Genomic DNA, 18,330 nt, shown 5'->3' with positions numbered 1-18,330 from the left:
TATAAGGCCCTTTTCAGCCGCACCTTTCTTCCCTCTCTTCACGTCTCGGTCGCACTTTTGCCCATCCTCTGCCCAGGTGGTTAGGACATCGCGGGGCGGCAGGTGCGACAGCCCGCCCGCACCTGTGCGGCGTTTGCACGGCGGCCAGCAGGGGGCGGCGCGTGCCACCTCCCGGGGCGCCGCTCCTCGCCGGCCCCGCCCCCCGCCCCAGGACCCGGTGGCAGCGGGGGTGCTAAGGGCTCAAAGGCGGCGGCGGCCGGCCGTGGTGAGGCGCGGGTCCCCCCCCCCCCCCACTTCCCTCCCTCCCTGGTCGCGCGTCCTCGCCTCCTCTCAGTACCTGAGCCCGGAGCGCGGCGCGCCTTCTCCCCGCCCTCCCGCCACTCTCGGACGCAGCATCAGAGCTGCCACCGCCCAGGGAGTAAAGGTCGCGCGGGCCGGAGCGAGCGGGCGTCGGCGCCAGCAGGTCGGTCCACCCGAGGAACGAGCGCGGAGGAACTGGGACCGGTCCGGGGAGATTGCACCGGCGGTGCACGGAGAGCGCGCGGGCGAGCTAGGAGCCTGGCCTCAGAGCGCAGCCCCGACCCGGCGTCCCGGGAGGTGTCCGGGGCTCCGGCTCCATCCGCGGGGACATGTCGTACAGCGAGCTCTACACCCGGGTGAGTACGGGCCCGGCGCGGCCCCGGGACACAGGTGCGGCACGGCACGCTCGGGGACACCTTCCCCACGGTTCTCGGACGCCCCTGCCAGCGTCTCTGTGGCCTCTGTCCCTGGCACCCCCAACTTGGGTGGTGGAGAAAGTTTGGGTGTTCCGGGAGTGCGCTGCACCTACTGGCGGCTCCGCAGAGTCCCCCGACAGCAGCACAGCTCAGTCCCACTCAGGCGGCCTGTCGCCTACGTCCACTTTGCCCTTCCCTTCTCGTCCTCTCCCGGTCTTGGTCTCCTGTTGAGAGCCTAAAACCACAGGGGCGTCTTAACCCTTTGGGAGCCGGGGTAAGACACTAGCTTCAATGGGGCACCTGGCATGCAGCCCCCATGTCCTCTTTATGGACTCTGTTCTAGGTCCCCTGCAGTGCCAAGTGCCCCTCAGTTGACCTGTCTTCTCTGGTGCGTGTGTGGCGACCGGAGGGATCCTGAACTTGGGAGTGGAGAGGGATGAGGAGTCAGCTGGGTGGGAGGGGCGCTGAGTGGGGTAGGGGTAAGGGTGGGGTGGGGCTAGAGAGTTGCTGGAGGGGTTTCTGGTGATCCCAGGGAAATACATTCTTTAAAAAATATATATATATAATTGTTTTAGTTTGATTATTTATATAATATATATATATTATGGGTATGTCTATATGTATGTATAATATATATGCCGGCATGTCAGCATGTGCACTGAGAAGTCCAGAAGAGGGCATCAGAGCCCCTGGAACTGGAGTGGGTGCTGGGAACTGAACCAGGGTCCTCTGCAAGAGCTGCAAATGCTCTTAACTGAGGCGCCATCCCTTCAGCCCAGGAAGCCAATAGTTAATTTGCCCACAATGGGCATTTTGAGGTAGCTCTTTTGGGGTTATCAGGTATTTGGGGGAGGATTGGAGTAATTATTGACCAGGGGTGGAGTTATCTTTGAGGTAGGGTGGTATGCGCTCCACTCCCGGTTCGGGGGCGGTTCAGGATTAGGAACAAGTGCGGCAGGAGCTGCTGCTCCTGATACCGCATGGCAGGTGATGTAGTTAAAGTGACCAGCAGCTTCCCAGGCGTTGGCTCCACAGCCCTAGCCCTTCTGGTTTCTGCCTGGTCCCGGGGCGAGGGGAGCAAGTCAGGGCCTTTAGTCACCCATCCCCCGCTTCCTTAAAACATGTTCCGTATATCCCGACGTCTGATTTTCTTGTTAGCCTTTTCTGGTGGCTGGGACTTGTTTGACACTTGCCTGCCTGCACACCTCTGTGCGGAGGGGTAGGTGTGTGCAAGCGCGCTGTGTGTAGACCAGTCCTGTAGGTGAGTTTGTAATTCCTGTTACACCGGCCTTGTGGACAGGTCTGGGCGGGGTAGGAAAAGGAACTTCCGCATCCTCACCTGGCGATTGCTAGCTAGTGTCCAGCGCATGGGGGAGCCCTTCAGCTCCGTGGGCTCACCGACCATCTTAGTTTGAAAAAAAATTGAAATCTCTTCTTTTCTCTGTACCTAGTCTGGGTCAACAAGGGCTAAAGTTCGTCCACTGGTTATGAAGGAGGGTGAAACCTGTTTGGGGGCCAGTCCTGGATTGCTTTGGATAGCCTTTGGGGTCACCAGGAGCTCCAGAGCACTGACAGATACGAGTGTCTTTGAGAAGGGTAGAGAAGGTGCTAGGCAGGGCTGGAACTCTAGCAATTCCAGCTTGGGAAATGCACGCCACCCTTTTTACCCGTGGGAGTTAGGGGAGGAGCCTTTCAGCTTGCAGCTCTGGCGCTCAGAGGCTCAACAGAACCTGGTCTGGAGGCCAGAAAGCAGTGAGGCAGAGAAAAACAACCCGCGCTGCATGGAGTGTTCAGAGCTGAAGCCGTGTTCCGTGACCGTGTGCGGAGCAACAGCGAGTACGAGAGAGACGGGAAACCGCACCAAGTCCTGAAGTCCCTGAGCAGACAGCATTTAATTGCTGCCTTATGAAGCTAATGACTTGCTGAATGCTCGGAAACTTTGGAGATCTAGTTTCGAGAAACAAAAACATTTATACCGAATTTCTTTTCAAGTAGACCATTAGAAACAATTTGATTTTTAGTTAGATGTGAATATAGTCCATGCTAGCAGGGGTGGTAAATTACTGGGAGTCTGAACCTGGAGTGTTTCAAGTTCAGTGTTTTCTTGCGTTATCTGTCTATGGCCAGAACCCCAGGTCCTGGAGGAACTAGTTAAAAAGTCAAGTATCTTTGTTGGTGGGAGTGTTTGGAATAATTAGAGCAAAAATGAACAAACAGAGTTCTGCTGTTAGTGGATTTCTGGTTCCCAGTTTTCCTTAAGTTATTGAAACTGAAACCAAGAAGATTTTCTGTGACTGAGCACTAAGCCTCCAGGGTGTTTCATTTTGTTGACAGGGTATTTAGCTCTGACTGTTGTGTAGTCCAGCCTGGCCTTGAACTCACAGAGACTCGCCTCCCTCTGCCTCCTGAGTATCTGCCACTATGACTGGATAGCTTCCAGGTTTCTCAGTTGGGTTGCCATTGCTCTTTCAGTATGAGAAACCGCCGGACTTCTCACTGTTGTAACCCTGCTTGTCAGGCAGGATTCTGAGTGTGAACCATGAATTGTACAGAAACACTTTGTTTCTTGGGCAGATGATTTGTTAATTTTGTTGTATTATTGAAATAGCCAATGTTCCCTTCTATTTTTAACCTACTAGTGGGCTTTCCTTGTGGATCAAACACTGGGTTGAGTTACACACCTTAATATATTATACATGATGGGAATAATTATTCTGTATTCCAACAGTATTTTTATTCATTTTTTTATTTTTTTATTTTTTTTGGTTTTTCGAGACAGGGTTTCTCTGTGGTTTTGGAGCCTGTCCTGGAACTAGCTCTTGTAGACCAGGCTGGTCTCGAACTCACAGAGATCCGCCTGCCTCTGCCTCCCGAGTGCTGGGATTAAAGGCGTGCGCCACCACCGCCCGGCTCCAACAGTATTTTTAAATGTTTGGGATGGAAATTTTATTGATTGTATTTATTGCTTTAGTTGAGAGGTGTTATTGGAGTATAAAACATTATATAAGGTGTACATAACCTATGGGCATTAAATAGTTATGGGCAATAGTTTGGTTTATTCGTATATTTCAAGGATTTCTCTCTCCACCCCTTTTCTCTCTTCAGCTTTAGGCTCATAAGCTATGTAGTGTGTGTGTTTGTGTTTGTGCGTGACTTTTCTCACTGGTGAAGAGCACTATTCATTAACACAGACTCTGTTTTTAGAATACCCATCCCCTTATCTTTGAGTAACTGCTTTCTTTGAAGTGAGGCTGGTAAAGGAAAATCAGGTAGTGTCAGACACTTTCAGAGTGACATCAAGGTGAGTCATCTTCATTGACTCTTAGAGAAAGGTGGGGCAGACAATTGGCTCTGTTGTCACAAGAGCTCACTATATGACATAAGTTAGTGCTTGGTTTTCCAGCCCCTAGAAAACACAACGTGGGCTTGATCTGCACAGGCCCCAGAAGGAAGCCCAAGCATGTAGGAGCATAGGGATATGATGTTTGCAGAAGACAGCCTGGTCTTAAACTATGCATAGCCTGTTCTCTCAGACTGAGTCATGCAATCTATAGAGGATTATTCTGGATACAAAATGTAAACACTGCTTTTTAGTGTTTTAAATAAAGACATCTTATGTTTGCTACTTTGATTATAGTTAGCAGACTGACTGGAAGGTCACTGATGTTGAGACAGTACTCCCAGATAATCCTTTCCCTTGCTTAGCTTTTAAATGACAGGTTGTATCTCTGCAGTCTAATGCAAAACTCAATGTGTGCTTATGTTTCAATTTTCTGCAGTGCTGGGGGGGGTGGGATTAAGGGCCATGTCTAGGCTAGGCTGGAACTCTACTACTGGACAACACCTCAGCCCTGGCAGTGCCTTTCTGGGGGCTGCCACAGTTTGCACTGTTGGCTGACACACCTCCTGAGTGTCAGCCTCGAACGAGGAGCCTTTACTAAGAGTTCTGAGAGGAATGCTACTCCCTGGAGAAACAGAATACATGTGATTTAGGGAGGTGTCTCTTGGCTTTCATTTGCCTATAACTCAAGTAAACAGGTTTCCCTAAATTCTGGTTCACTGCACGCCGCCTCACCACCGGAAGACAATTCGGTCCTTACTCTTGCCATCTGTGTTGCCCTTCATCCTAAAACAAGATGATATTTCAGACCTTAAAGAGGTCTTGGAGATCCTTGACAACAGATGCTGTCCATGTCAGCCTTAGGTCCCTTGTGCTCTCTTCCCTATCAGTGTCTTGGTACTCTCAGTCACCTACTTCTGTGCCCTTTTGACAACACCTGTCACTGTCTTTTCCTGGAAACCCGAAAGTTTGAATCCTCCACACAGGATGACAGTCTGTGACTAGTGGGAAGGTGTCCATGCTGTCCCCCACCCCCAGTACCTTGGGACTTGGAATAGCCTTGAGATGTGCCCTGCGCCATTGCAGAACTCCTTTGCAGGGTTCATCGCCTTGGGACTTTTCTCAGATTATATTGTTTGTTTTCTTTGCTTTTTCTGTCCCCTGCCTCACACACTTTGCCAGAACACTGCCCTGACAGCATCTCTTTGACAGAAATGGTTATGGGAACCCAAATTAGGGCATACTTCAGAGTGCCTTGTTGGGGTGGATGCCAGGCAACTCAAGGTACTTGGTCTCTATGGGTGAGGCCTGCACAAGGTGAAGACATTTGATCCACCCAGTCATCTTTCCCAGGGCACTGGCTGCCTGACATAATGGTTTCTCCCGACTGTCTATAGCTAAAAGTCCCCCCACTTTTTTTAACCTCTGTTCCCAATTGCAGGTGACCTGGAACCAGTGGTCCTTTGGCTGGGTGCTGTCTGTCAGCTTCCTTTAAAGAATGGAGCTTAAGGCTGGGCAGTGTTTGGCACACGCCATTAATCCTAGTCAGCACTCAGGAGGCAGAGGCAGACGGATCTCTGAGTTGAGGTCAGCTTGGTCTACAGAGCGAGTTCCAGACAGCTGGGACTACACAGAGAAACCCTGTCTTGAAAAAACAAACAAAAAACCAAAACAGCAAAAAAGAATGGAACTTAAAATCTTAGGATATGGGTACTATGTGTACTTGCTGCTGCTCTTTATCTTTAGAGAGTCCTGATTCCAGGACTTGGTGTTTCATGATGAGCAAGGGAAAGATGGGAGGGTGTTCTGGTTTCAGCAAGAGACTGGATAGAGATATGCAAATCAAGCTAGTCAAGGATGACTCTGGATTTCAGCATGGGGAGTTTGGAGGAACAGTGGTTTGTGTAAGTGAAAATTATTTGAGATATAAGTAGTTTAGAAGAGAGATCAAAGTTGAGATTTCATAATAGTATAGACAGTACCTGGAATCTTCTTTGGAAAGACATAGCTGTCTCTTAGTATCCTGTTAATAAGGGCAATGCTTTGGTGCAGGGCAGCCCGAGCCTTTGCAATCGTGATCTTGCTGGGGACCACCATAGATACTGAACGTTGAGATTTCCAGCTCTGATGCCTTGAAGTAGATACTTTTCCTAAGTCTTGACTTCTGTGAAAAACTGCGTCATGAGAAGGTCACTGGAAGATTATGTGCTAATCCATGCACTATTTCCAGCACATACCATACAAGGCACTGTTCTTTAGCTTGCTTCCCCCTATAGCATCCCCCCTCTAGTTAAAAGTGCTGTGATTGTTGTGGTTACAGGGCTGGGGCCCTTTCCTTCAACCCTTGGTACTAATAGCAAGGGGGAACTCACTAAGTTGCCAAGCACAAATGGTATAGACCACCCTGGTTTGGGAGAAGACGCTCCTGTTCCCTTCCCAGGGAAACAAGGAACAAGAACAATTGGAAAGTTTTAAATTTATGCTTTAAAAAGAAAATTAAAAAGCATTTTTTTCATACGAGTCCCCTTTTCCTCCTGATAGAAGTGATTATTGCAACAATTCATAGGAAAGACAAAGACCCTTTGTCTGGTTACTGAAGCAGCCACTATTAACTTACATGCATTTTCTGGAGTATTGTCGGGAAGAGGAACTGCTTGTGGCTACTGCGCACTTGAAAAGATACTGGTTCAAGCTGGGATGGGCTGTCAGAGTAAACTACCAGATTTCCAAGACTTATCAAGAAAAAGGAGAGTAAAAATCCTTCCTTAATTTAACAATTGTGTTGAAATTATGAACACACACACACACACACACACACACACACACACACTGGTAAAATATTTTAATTGACCTATTTTTTTCTTAAGATGCTTATTAGAAAATGTTGGTGATGCATACCTTTAATCCCAGTACTTGGGAGGCAGAGGCAGGTGGATCTCTGTAAAGCTGAAGCCAGCCTGGTCTACACAGGGAGTTCCAGGTCAGCTAGGGTTGCATAGTGACACCCATATCTCAAAATGAAAAGGAAATTTTCTTTTATATCTTATGTTTATAATTTGTAGTATATGTTTTTATTATATTATTGTATTATATTTTTCAGGGTCATGGGCATGCTCACCAAGGAGCCTACCATTGAGTTACAGTTTTAGTTGTGTGAGTTCTGCTTTGTTTATGGTAGTCAAAGCTGCTTTAGAGTTATAATATGTATCTACAAGGTAAACGAAATCCAAGTTTATATTTATTCTAAATAATAATGTTTGGCTACTTTTCCTGAGGCACAAAGGCAGTTTTACTCTTTCTTTTTTCTTGAGACAGAATCTTGCTGTATTTCTGAGGTTAACCTAAAACTTGCTATGCAGCCTGGGATGGACTTTTAACTCCTGATTATCCATCCTCCTGTCTCAGCCTTTTGGGTGTTGATGTTTATCAGTATGCCCATGCCTGGCCGATGTTTATCATTTTTAATGGCTATATAATATGACCTTGTGTCTTAGTCATAGTTCTATTGCTGTGAAGAGACACCATGACCGCGACAACTCTTATAAAAGAAAGCATTTGATTGGGGCTTGCTTACAGTTTCAGAGGTTTAGTCTGTTATCATGGCAGGGAACATGACAGCATGCAGGCGGACCTGGTGATGGAGAAGAAGCTGAGAGTTCTGCATCCAGATCCACAGGCAGCACTCCAACTCTAGGCTTGGAATGGGCTTTTTGAAACCTCAAAGCCCACCCCCAGTGACATACAAGGCCACACCTCCTATTCCTTTTAAATAGTGCCACTCCCTGGGGTCTAAATATTCCAGTCTATGAGTTTATGGTGTCCATTCTAATTCAAACCACCACATCCCACTGCCTGGCCTCCATAGACTTGTAACCATTTCATAATGCAGAAACACATTCATTCCAACTTCAGAAGCCCTCATAGTCTCTTACAGCCTCGTCCCTGTTTAAAAGTTTAAAGTCTCTTCTGAGATTCATGGCAGTCTCTTAATTGTAGCCCCTATAAAAATCAAACTCAAAAACCAGATCACATACTTCAAACATGCAGTGATACAGGATATACATTACCATCCCAAAAGGGAGGAAAGGGACCATAATGAAGAAATACTGGATCAAAACTAATCTGAAAACCAGCAGGGCAAGCTCCAAACTCTGCGTCTCCATGTCGGATGTCAAAGCGCTCTTCAGATCTCCAGCTCCTTTCAACATTGCTGACTGCAGCACACTTCTCTCTGGAGCCGATCCCACTCCCTGTTAACAGCTCTCTTCAGCAGGGATCCCATGACTCTGGCGTCTCTAACATCTTGGGGTCTCCAAGGCAATCCAGACTTCTCCTTCACAGCTTCATACAATGGCCTCTCTGGGCCTCCATACAGGAACACCCCTAACACACACCTGGTCTCAGCAGCTCTCCTTAGTCTTGGAGGAATAGTTCACAATCCTTTTATTGTATCCTTGACTCCAAAGCCAAACCACATGGCTGAAGCTGCCAGTTTCTTCTGGTTGCTGGGGGTGGAACTTGCTCCCTCACCTTCATTTTACCAGCTCTCTGTTTTCCATGGTTTCCTTCACTCCTTAAGCTTGTTTAAAGAATTCCTTTTCACAAGTTTGAAGCTTAGCTGGATGGGGTCTGGCCCTGAAGTCACTGCTCCCTTTACCCCATTTGGCATTAGGCTTTTCTTTAAACTTTTAAATCTACACGGGCACTGGTTTTAGCTCTATTACACTTCCTGGTTCTCCTTTTCTCCTCAAACTTTTCATTTTGTATTTTTCCTTCCTCAGCTTGCTCTTCTTCATTATAGATTTGCATAAGAGTGACCATTAATAACCACATGACAAAGTTAATACTACGTTGTCTTGAAATCTCCTGCAATGCCATTAATTCGAAACCCTACTAAGACAGAAAACAGCTACATTCTTCACCAAAATATTACAAGAAGGCTCCCTAGGCCATTTCCTAGTATGAAACCTCTTGAGCTGCTACATTGCTCTACATAGCTCTCGGTACTACTGCCTTCCACACTCCTATGAGTCCTCCTTAAAGTATTCAACTACTTTCCTAATCCAAAGTTCCAAAGTCCACATTCTGCCAACAAGTAGCATGATCAGGCCTGTCACAGCAGTACCCCACTCCTGGTACCAACGTCTGTCTTAGTTAGTTTTTTATCGTTGTGAAGAGGTGCCATGATCACGGTAGCGCTTATAAAAGAAAGCATTTAACTGGGGCTAGCATTTTTAAACCTTTAGAGGTTTAGTCCATTGTCATCATGGCAGGGGACATGGTGGCATACAGGCAGACATAGTGCTGGAGAAGGAGCAGATAGCTCTAGATCCGGATATAGAGCTATCTGCTCCTTCTCTGATGTGGGAGAAATATTGTAATTTATAATCTCACAAAATATCTAAAAGTCCTGAAGAACGTGAGTCACTGAGCTGAGCAGAAGTTTCAAAGCCGAATAGAAAGCGTTGAGAACACAGGCAATTTGTCTTTTGTGTATGCAATTAGTGGCCAAATGTGTATATTTGGAAAATTGCTCTCCTTGAAAACGTGCATTGAATCATATGTTCATGATCCTCAACTTCCTCAAGATGGGATTTGGCATTCTGTGGTCACGAAGCAAATGTCATTGGTTTAGTTCAACTTCTAACTACAATCCTCCATTCCTATTCTAGGCCATGACTCTTTTTGACAAGGAACCACCTTTACCTTAACTTTATCTTCTGCTGTACTTGGGTCAGGTGTTGGCTTAGGTCTGCAGCAGAAGGCCAATCTATTTCCTCTAAGATATTTCTTCTTAGACTTGCCTAAAACTATAAAGTGGGGAGTTCCTGCCAGTAGATGGTGGTGGCTTGAATGGGGATGGCCCCATAGGCTCATTTTTATACCTGGGCCCCAGTTGGAAGAGCCATTTGGGAAGGGTTAGGAGGTGTTGATGAAGGATGTGTCACTGGGTTGGGCTTCGCATCATTCTCAGCTCACTCCCCTCTTCCTCATGCCTGTGGGTCAGATCCAAACTCTCAGCTACTGCTCCATTGCGTGGCTGCTTTCCTGCGGCCAATGCTTCCTGCCATGATGGTCACAAACTCTGTTACCCTCTGTATCCATGGTCCCCAGGCAAATGCTTTCCTTTGTAAGTTGCTTAGGTCATGGTGTTTATTTTGTTACAGCGGTAGAAAAGTGATCAAGGCAGTAGATAATGGCGTTTTCCTTTTCTCTTACACCACTCAAAGGGTTAGCATAGTTGGAAGTTGAAATAGCAGGGGAACAACCTTGGTGGATGTGAAAGTATAAAGCAGTCTTGTTTCTGACTTCGAATGGCTCCCATAATTTTGGTCATGTATATATCCCTGCCTTCATAAGGTCACCCTGTGTCAAAGGCATGATCTTTCAGTCCCCTTGGACTTACAAGTTCTCATTAAGCTTCTCACTAAGACTTTACAGATCTTTTCATGGTGAGAGGAGGGATAGATGTGAATCTTCACACCTCGCATGAGACTGAGCAGAGCAGGCCTTGGAAAACAGCAACAGTAAACCAGGGAAGAAAAATTAGCAATGGGATCAGTTTCACTCTTCAGAGAAGCTAATAGGCATCATGGTATCCATCCGAAGATTTATAGCATCTTTTCTGTGTTCACTTGGGCAAACTAACAAAGTGCAGTATCTGCATGAGCATAGAAGCTAGCGTGAGAAACAGGACCAGCTGGCTGTCAAAGGGATCTTCTGACCTTGAGTTCTTTTATTGTGTGAAGTTAGTATTAAGGAAGTATTAGGGCAGCGAAGGAAGATAACTGCTTGACCTCATCTCATCAGACTTAATCGCCTTCTCAATTTGCCTCTGCTAAAATAAGGAAAACAAATGTCTACTCAGTCTGAAACTAATGTTTCTTTGCTATCAGTCTGTTTGCCCTGTGTGTACATGTTTGACTGAAACAAGCTTCGTGCACCAAAGCAATGGCAGAGCTTTTAAAATGTGATTTTTAGGATCCTGTACATTTTAGATCCTGTACATCCAAATAAACCATTTCTCTGAGGCTGGCTGCTGAGGGCAGAGGCAAAGGATACGGCCCATCTGTCCTGCCTCTGACAATGGCCTCACACCTGATGATGCGCTCTTTAGATTCTCATCTCCGCTGGCAGACACCATCGTGCTTGAATGACAGGCTTTCTCTATACAAAAGTCAAAAGTTTTTTAAAAATAAACCGAGAGGACAGGGATTTTCTGATGTACTGCCATTCTCGGTGATGTGTCGCCCTGGGGGTTAGTCTCTTAGATTTATTTTTGTGTATTTGTGGGGTGAGGACTGGCACTTGCATGGAGGTCAGAGGACAACTTTGCGGAGTTCTCTTCCATCTTTACTTGGGCTCCAGGGAATGAACTTAGATTGTTAGACTAAGGTTGAGCAAGTGTTCTACCCACTGAGCTGTCTTGCTGGCCTTGGATGCCAGTTTTGTTTGGCTTCTTTCTAGCTGTGATTGTGCAGTCACTGTTAACTTTGAATGTTCTCAGTGTCCAATAACCACAGAGCATCGACGGGGAACACTCATTTGGATATAGCAACTGTCGTCTATGGACTCAGATTTAGAAACTCACAGAACTGTCTTATATTGATTTATGGTCGACTTAAATTTATGTATAAATACAAATAAGTTAATTCAGGGGCATATAGTTACCCACAAGTATAATGGCATTAATAAATATCTTATGATTTAAAAATCAAATGGAAAGACTTTCTACCTGGTACCCTAAAATGGTCTTTGAAAAGATGAAGGGACATCCCTGTCATGCCAGCCAGGTAGTCTGGTAGTGAATGTGAGTGAAAGCAAAATAGGAAAGGAGGCTATAGAACAGCATTAGTCACATCTGCCATCAGGAAGTCACTCGGGTGTCCTTTGCAAGGACAAACAGACTGACAAGATGCAGCAAACAGATACAACGGGATATAATCAGCTTTGAGCAAAATCTGACACATTCTGCACCAAGATGTGCTTGGGGAGAAAGTGGAATAAGCCAGTTATGAAAAGATGAATATAGTATGAGTCAACATAGTATATGAGGCCTCTAGAATAGTCATAGTCATGGAGACAAAGTGGAATGGTGTGGTCATTGGAAGGGGAGGAGAGAGTTTAATGGATTCAGAATTTCACTTTTGCAAGGTGAGTGTGAAGGTTATAGACAGTGGTGACAGTTATAGACCACGTGCATGCTACTGAACTTTGCTGTAAGCCCTGAATAAAAATCTATGTAATCTTTGGAGGATTGTTTGGGAAAAGTAACAGGTGAACTGTCTTAGGTGATGACGCCATGTCTTTAGAAGATGTCACCTTGTTGGGAAAGCCACATTCTAGGGCAATGGCTCTCAACTTTCCTGATGCTGCCACCTTTTAAAACATTTCTTTATGCTGGGTGACCCCCAACAATAAAATTATTTTCATTGCTGCTTCATAGCTGTAATTTTGCTACTGTTATGAATCATAATGTAAACACCTTTGCTTTCCTATGGTCTTAGGTGACCCCTGTGAAAGAGTCATTCCACCCTCAAAGGGATTGAGAGCCACAGGTTGAGAATCACTAGTCTAGGTTAAGACAGTGTAGGTCATCCTGAAGGCCAGGATGGGAGCTCTGGATGTTTATCCATTATGTGCTGGGTGGCCAGTCTTCAGGTGAGTGTTCTAGCCTCACAAAGCACCAGTATCATGGAGAAACTTTGTGGTTACAATGTGCTTGCCTTCTCTCAGGCATGCAGAGAACACAGACTTCTGAGGCTCTGGCTTGGAGGCCTAATAGTCACCTCAGACCTGCAGTGTTCAGTGAGGCGGGCCGCCTAGATACAGTCATGTTGACGTGACTGTCTGGTTAAATTTAACTGTTCCTGTGACATAGCCTATGGTCATCTGAAAAGGGATCTCAACTGGGGGTGTAGGAGGCCACTCTGGATGGCACTATCCTGGCACAGGTGGTCCAGGCTGCTTAAGAAGCTCCTCAAGCCTGAGTGAGCTAGCAGGCAGTGTTTGCCCATGTTTCTGCCTCAGGTTCCTGCCTTGACTCTCCCACATGACAAATTGTAATCAAGAAGTGTAGATCCGTTCTTCCCCTAAGTTGTATCTGATCATAGCAACAGAGCAAACTGAAATGGTTCCTCTTAGTGTGTGGCTATTAGGGATAGAAAGGCACTTTAAGATCTAGGCTCTCCTGGAACTAGCTCTTGTAGACCAGACTGGCCTCGAACTCACAGAGATCCGCCTGCCTCTGCCTCATGAGTGCTGGGATTAAAGGCGTGCGTCACCAGCTCTAACCTCTATTCTTAGCAAGCTTAAGGCATTTATATAGATGGGGGTCTCTTAGGGATTGGCCTAAGAGCCAGTGTTGGGGATCCAGAAAAATTCTCAGTATGCCATGACTCTGGGTGCCTGGTTTTCATTCAGCAGGAGAGAGGGTGCATTTCCTTCCGTGCTAGTGCTATCAGTCAGACGTCATGCTCTCTGATCTATTCCTGTCTGCTTGCCTTGGCCATGGATTGAATACCCTTTCTTAATCTCTAGTTCCGTTTTAGGATGGCTCCATCATTCACTGTTGTGACTGTCACAGAAAATCAAAGTTCTGAAGCTTTTGTAGAAGGCAGCCACTTTTTTTCTCAAGATTGAACCCAGGGCTTTGTACTCTACTGTGGAGTCATATACTCAGCTGAGAGTATCTTCTTGCTTGGCAGCTTGTGAGCAGGTCCTACCTTGAATCGAGGAGGCTTGCCCTCGCAACCCCTTTGGCCCAAGGGCCGAGCTGATTACTATGATGGAGAACTATGTTCCTTTATTGAGAAGCATGGGTGTTGCTAGTACCTGAGATATGTTTTCCTAGTTGGGCATATCAACGTTATCCAGAAAGTAAATGAAAACCAGACTAGGATCTGGAAGATTGGCCCTAGACTGAATTGTTTCTTATTTATGGAATGAGTATCCTTCTGCCTTAGTTTGAAACCTGGTATCTCCTATAATCTGTTTCCACTCCAAATGCTGGTGGATATTTCTGTCTAGATGGGGAGCTATGACTGCCATTGCCCCTCAGAAATAATGTTGCCACCCTTCCATTTGTCACCACACAGAGTCAGCCCTATTTCTCCTTGGATTTGTTCATCCGTTCTTCTAAAGGAGTTCTTCATTTTCTCTATGTTCCCTGGTTGTTCCTCTACTTCCTCCCTTCTCCATCGACTTGCATTCCTTAACCTCCTGTAATCTGCCCTTAATAGACACTCCAGGGACCATCCGCTGTGCTAATATCCCTGAACTGTGACTGGCAGTGTGTAACCAAACCCCACTCACCAGGCTGGGGTTACACAACACTCAGCCATGTGCACCCTCATTTACTGGGACGAGCGCTGAGGGCATCTGTCTGAATGGTGCTCAGGTTGCAGTGTGAACCATCTCAGGAATCAGAAACTGCCTAAGTGCTGGCCAGAGAATAACGGAGTGTCTGGAGCTGTGAGTAACATACCCAAAGGCCTGAAACAGTACTAGCCTGATCTGAAATGGCATAGCTGAGCGCCACCCAGATTATCGAGGCTCTCAATGTTTCCCACTTTATCTCATGCAAGAAAAGCAAACACTTGGCTCAGAGCTGGAATTTCAAACCTCACCTTGTGCTTTCTGTGACTTGTCATTGTTGGCTTCCCTGCTGAGCTACATTTAGGCATCTGCAGTTTTTCTGTTAATTTACTGTGTAAGGGAGATGTGCTAAGAGACCATAGTTTTTTGAGTTATTGTAAAAAAACAAAAACGAAAAAAACCATACAATAGTTAGAATAGACATAGCTTAGGGCACCAAGCCAGGAAAGTTTTGATGGTGTTCATTACTGTATTTTCTGTCTTAATAGCATATCTAATGGCTGGGAAGTAGATTTGACTCCATCGCAGTTTGGGCTGTGCACTTGGTGATGTATTGTGGACAGCATGAAACTCTGTTTGCTGAGATGACACCTTTAGCTCACAGTGCATGACACAGCCTTATTGCTACAGCTGAGATGTCTTAATTGACTTTGGTGTGCTGGGCAGTGTTGTGTGCCATATCTACCTATGAGACTCTGTTGATGCCAAATGCAGCATAAGGTGCAAAAGGTAAGGTCTAGTCCTTGTACGCAAGGGTGGCAATATCATAAAAGCTATTCAGAAGTAGTGTATGAAGATGGCATCTTATCAGTATTCTTACCTTTCAGAGATGACCAGGGTAGGATGTAGCATCCTTCTGGTGGGAGAGTCTGAACTTGACACCCCTCAGTTCGCTTCTGTTGTCTTCTGTGGCCTGCTCTTCCTGCCTAACCCTCAGTGCCTCAGCATGCTTCTCTGCTGCCTCAAGATATTTAGAAGAATGGGCCCTCTTGACAAGAGCTACAGTTAAGTGGGTGATGTGATCAAGATCTCAAGGGGGCTTTAAATATGTTCAAAAAGGCTCACTTGAATGGGGCCCACTGTAGCCTGGAAAACTGTCCCTTCCTTCGCCTGGGCCTGCGGACCACCTTAGGAGAACCAGACTCATGGGCTGACAACTTGATTGAATGGGATGGATGGGACAGAGCTGAAGTTTTGTGCAGTTCCTTGAGACCGTGAGAACATTAAATATTGATACCAAATAATAATTTCCATAAGCTACCGTGCTTTTTAAGAAAGAAGGCAGTGATGAGTATCTATAAAAATCTGAATGTAAAAATATTTATACACTATTTATTATATGTAAGAGTTTGCACAATTTTAGAAATGATTCCTCAAGAGCATAAAAAGAATAATATTGGAAGTATGAAAGAGTCTCTTTGCGGGGGTCTGTTCAGGACTATCTCTGATGTTCAGTACTATGCCTTGTTGTCTTGGATGGCCTTAGCTTGAGCTCACTGTAAAGAGCAGAGTTGACTCAGTACCATTTTGGGTAGGTGGGCAAGGTGGCCTTGTTTCCATAAAATAAAGGATGGCAGCCTCATGTAAGTAGTTTAGCACATGCTATTCTATTGAGCAGATGCATCAAAGCCCTTTAACCATTCCGTATAAAACAGCACTTTTCATCCTAGAAGGCAGAGTGGTCCTGGTGCAACACGGCTCACGATACCTTCAGATGGAACCAAAGATACACAGGCAAGAAACATCTGCCAATGATTTTTTTTTAAAAGAACCTGGGATGATAAATGATGCTCAGGAATGCACACTTGTCTTACAGGCAAAAAGTAGCTGCTTAAATTGTCGAGACCTTAGAAAAGGAGAGTACTATTGATTTTATGCAGTGTAGTAAGATTGCTATCACATTACCCTCTTTACAACCTCCATTTCATTATCTAGACAAAGCTTGCAGGAGTGAGACTGTAGGATGGAAATTCTACAGAGTTTCCCGTGTGCACTCTGGTCAGCGGTGGCTTTTGTCAAGAGGGTTGACTTTGACAGGAGACAGGTGTGGAAGAGAGGATAAATATGAAGGAACCCCCGCCCCCAACCCCTCAACAGATGTCCTTTGAAGAGAACAAAGTAATGATGATATGGTTTGGATAAAGTCTGGCTTGTGATGCATTTAGATTTCAGAAATACAGCTAGATGGATATAAGTAACCCCACCCAAAAGAGGTAAACAGCAAACCAGCCAAATAAAAGCAATAATTTTCGTTCACTATCAGACATTTTACTGTAATGGTCAGACCTGGAGATTTTCAAGGAGAATTTAGGTACCGTGTGGTTTTTGCTATATTATTGATTTTAGATTTGAGCCCACCATAAAGATATGATTTCCACTGTATTGTTTTCTAAACTGATTTCTTTTTAGATCAGTCTAACCGCTTTTGATTTCACAATCCTGCAGCAGCCCTTGGTGGGATGCTACTGTTCTCAGCTTTCCGTGGTACATTTTAAGGGGGGGGGGAATCAGTAAGTGATTAATAAACCAATTTAAAGGTAGGTGCTCAGAGCAAGGAGGTGTTTAGACACCACAATATGTACAGATGTCCAGGGAAAAGGAGATAAAAGCCTGTGTATGATGGCAAATAGGAGGGTCCAGCAGGAGAGTCTTGAGTTCCAGGCTAGCCTGGGTAACCCAGGGAAATCTTGCCACAAACCCCAAACAAACACAAATGTCTTGGTAGTGTTTCTATTGCTGTGAAGGGACACCATGGCCATGACAACCCTTATAAAGGAAAACACTTAATTGGAGCTATAGTAAGAAATATGAAAAGCCCAGCATATAAGAGAGACTCATAGAGAGGCAGATGAGGGGGAGTGATTATGAGGAGAGTTAAAGTTTCCTGGGAGATATGGTGGGGCTGATGCTTCCTAGACCCCCTTGGCCATAAAAACGCTCAAGCATGGCCCTGGAAGAGTGGTAACTGCAGTTAAGTTTAGCCAGGACCTGGATTGCTTTGGATGTTGTTCCCCATCACACCCTGAAAGTTGACCAGCTTTAGTTCAAGCATCTCATTAATGGCGAGTCAAGAACGTGCTGAGGTACTGGCGTGATTGTCTTCCCTGAGTCCTCCTGCCACTCTGTCGCTTGACCAGAGCTGTGGCCTGGGTGTGTTCTTCTAGGACCAGTGCCTGATGTCTAAGGCGCTGCTGCAACTGTAGCAGCACCAGGTAACATAAAGGAAGACAAGGAAGGCGCTTTTCCACCTCATGGGTGTGCATCAGTGACTAGGAGGACATAGTTACATTCTATCCTAATCCTGGACACATGGGAAAGGGGAGATGCCCCTGAAATAGCTCAGTGGGTGGCTTCTGGATTTCCCTTTCAGGAAGCACCAGTGTTCTGTTTTAAAAGTAATGCTGCCTGCCCACATGTACTTTTTCTGTTTGTTTTCTTTCCTACTTATGTTCTTAATGTTCTTGTTCACACGAGCCCTGAAATGCGTAGAGAAGACACAGGAAACGAAACTGTTGGTAGACACTGTAAGATGGACCGAAGCGCAGTCCCTGAAGTTAGAGTTCTAGCAGATGACATCCTGGTGTTGGATCTTACAGGGAATTAGAGGGTGATGGTGAGGTCCCATCATCTGCATGCTTGTGCTTTGTGTGTGTGGGCAGGTATTTCTTGGAGTCAACTATCTGTGTCTAAAAGGAGTTAGTTCCCTATCACTAGTTATGGCAATTTCCAGTTTATAACCATGTGAGCTAATTTCTATAATCTCCCTTTTATTTTATTTAATTTTTTTTAAATTTTTGAGACAATGTCTCATTCTGTAGCCTAGGCTATCTTAGAACTAAAACTTGGGGCAGTCTGCTTACCTCAACTTCCCAAATGTTATGATTTGGGCATGAGCCA

The 18,330-nt window shown here is 45.7% G+C and overlaps 1 protein-coding gene across 4 annotated transcripts in view; it reads left to right on the top strand.

Moving 5' to 3' along the window:
- The first annotated feature begins 421 nt into the window (after positions 1–421).
- Positions 422–18,330, top strand: part of Myo5b (myosin VB) — a 279,722-nt gene continuing 261,813 nt past the window's right edge. For all 4 annotated transcript variants that reach the window (XM_041639124.1, XM_041639122.1, XM_041639123.1 and 1 more), the window contains exon 1: positions 422–656. In XM_041639124.1, the coding sequence (XP_041495058.1) occupies positions 630–656 (27 nt within the window). In that variant the 5' untranslated portion in view covers positions 422–629. The remainder of the gene's footprint in view (positions 657–18,330) is intronic.

This window comes from Microtus oregoni, unplaced genomic scaffold (assembly GCF_018167655.1).
Source record: "Microtus oregoni isolate MIOR12 unplaced genomic scaffold, Mior012 000057F_ref0000458, whole genome shotgun sequence".
Classification (NCBI taxonomy): domain Eukaryota; kingdom Metazoa; phylum Chordata; class Mammalia; order Rodentia; family Cricetidae; genus Microtus; species Microtus oregoni.
This window is presented reverse-complemented; position numbering and strand designations above follow the sequence as displayed.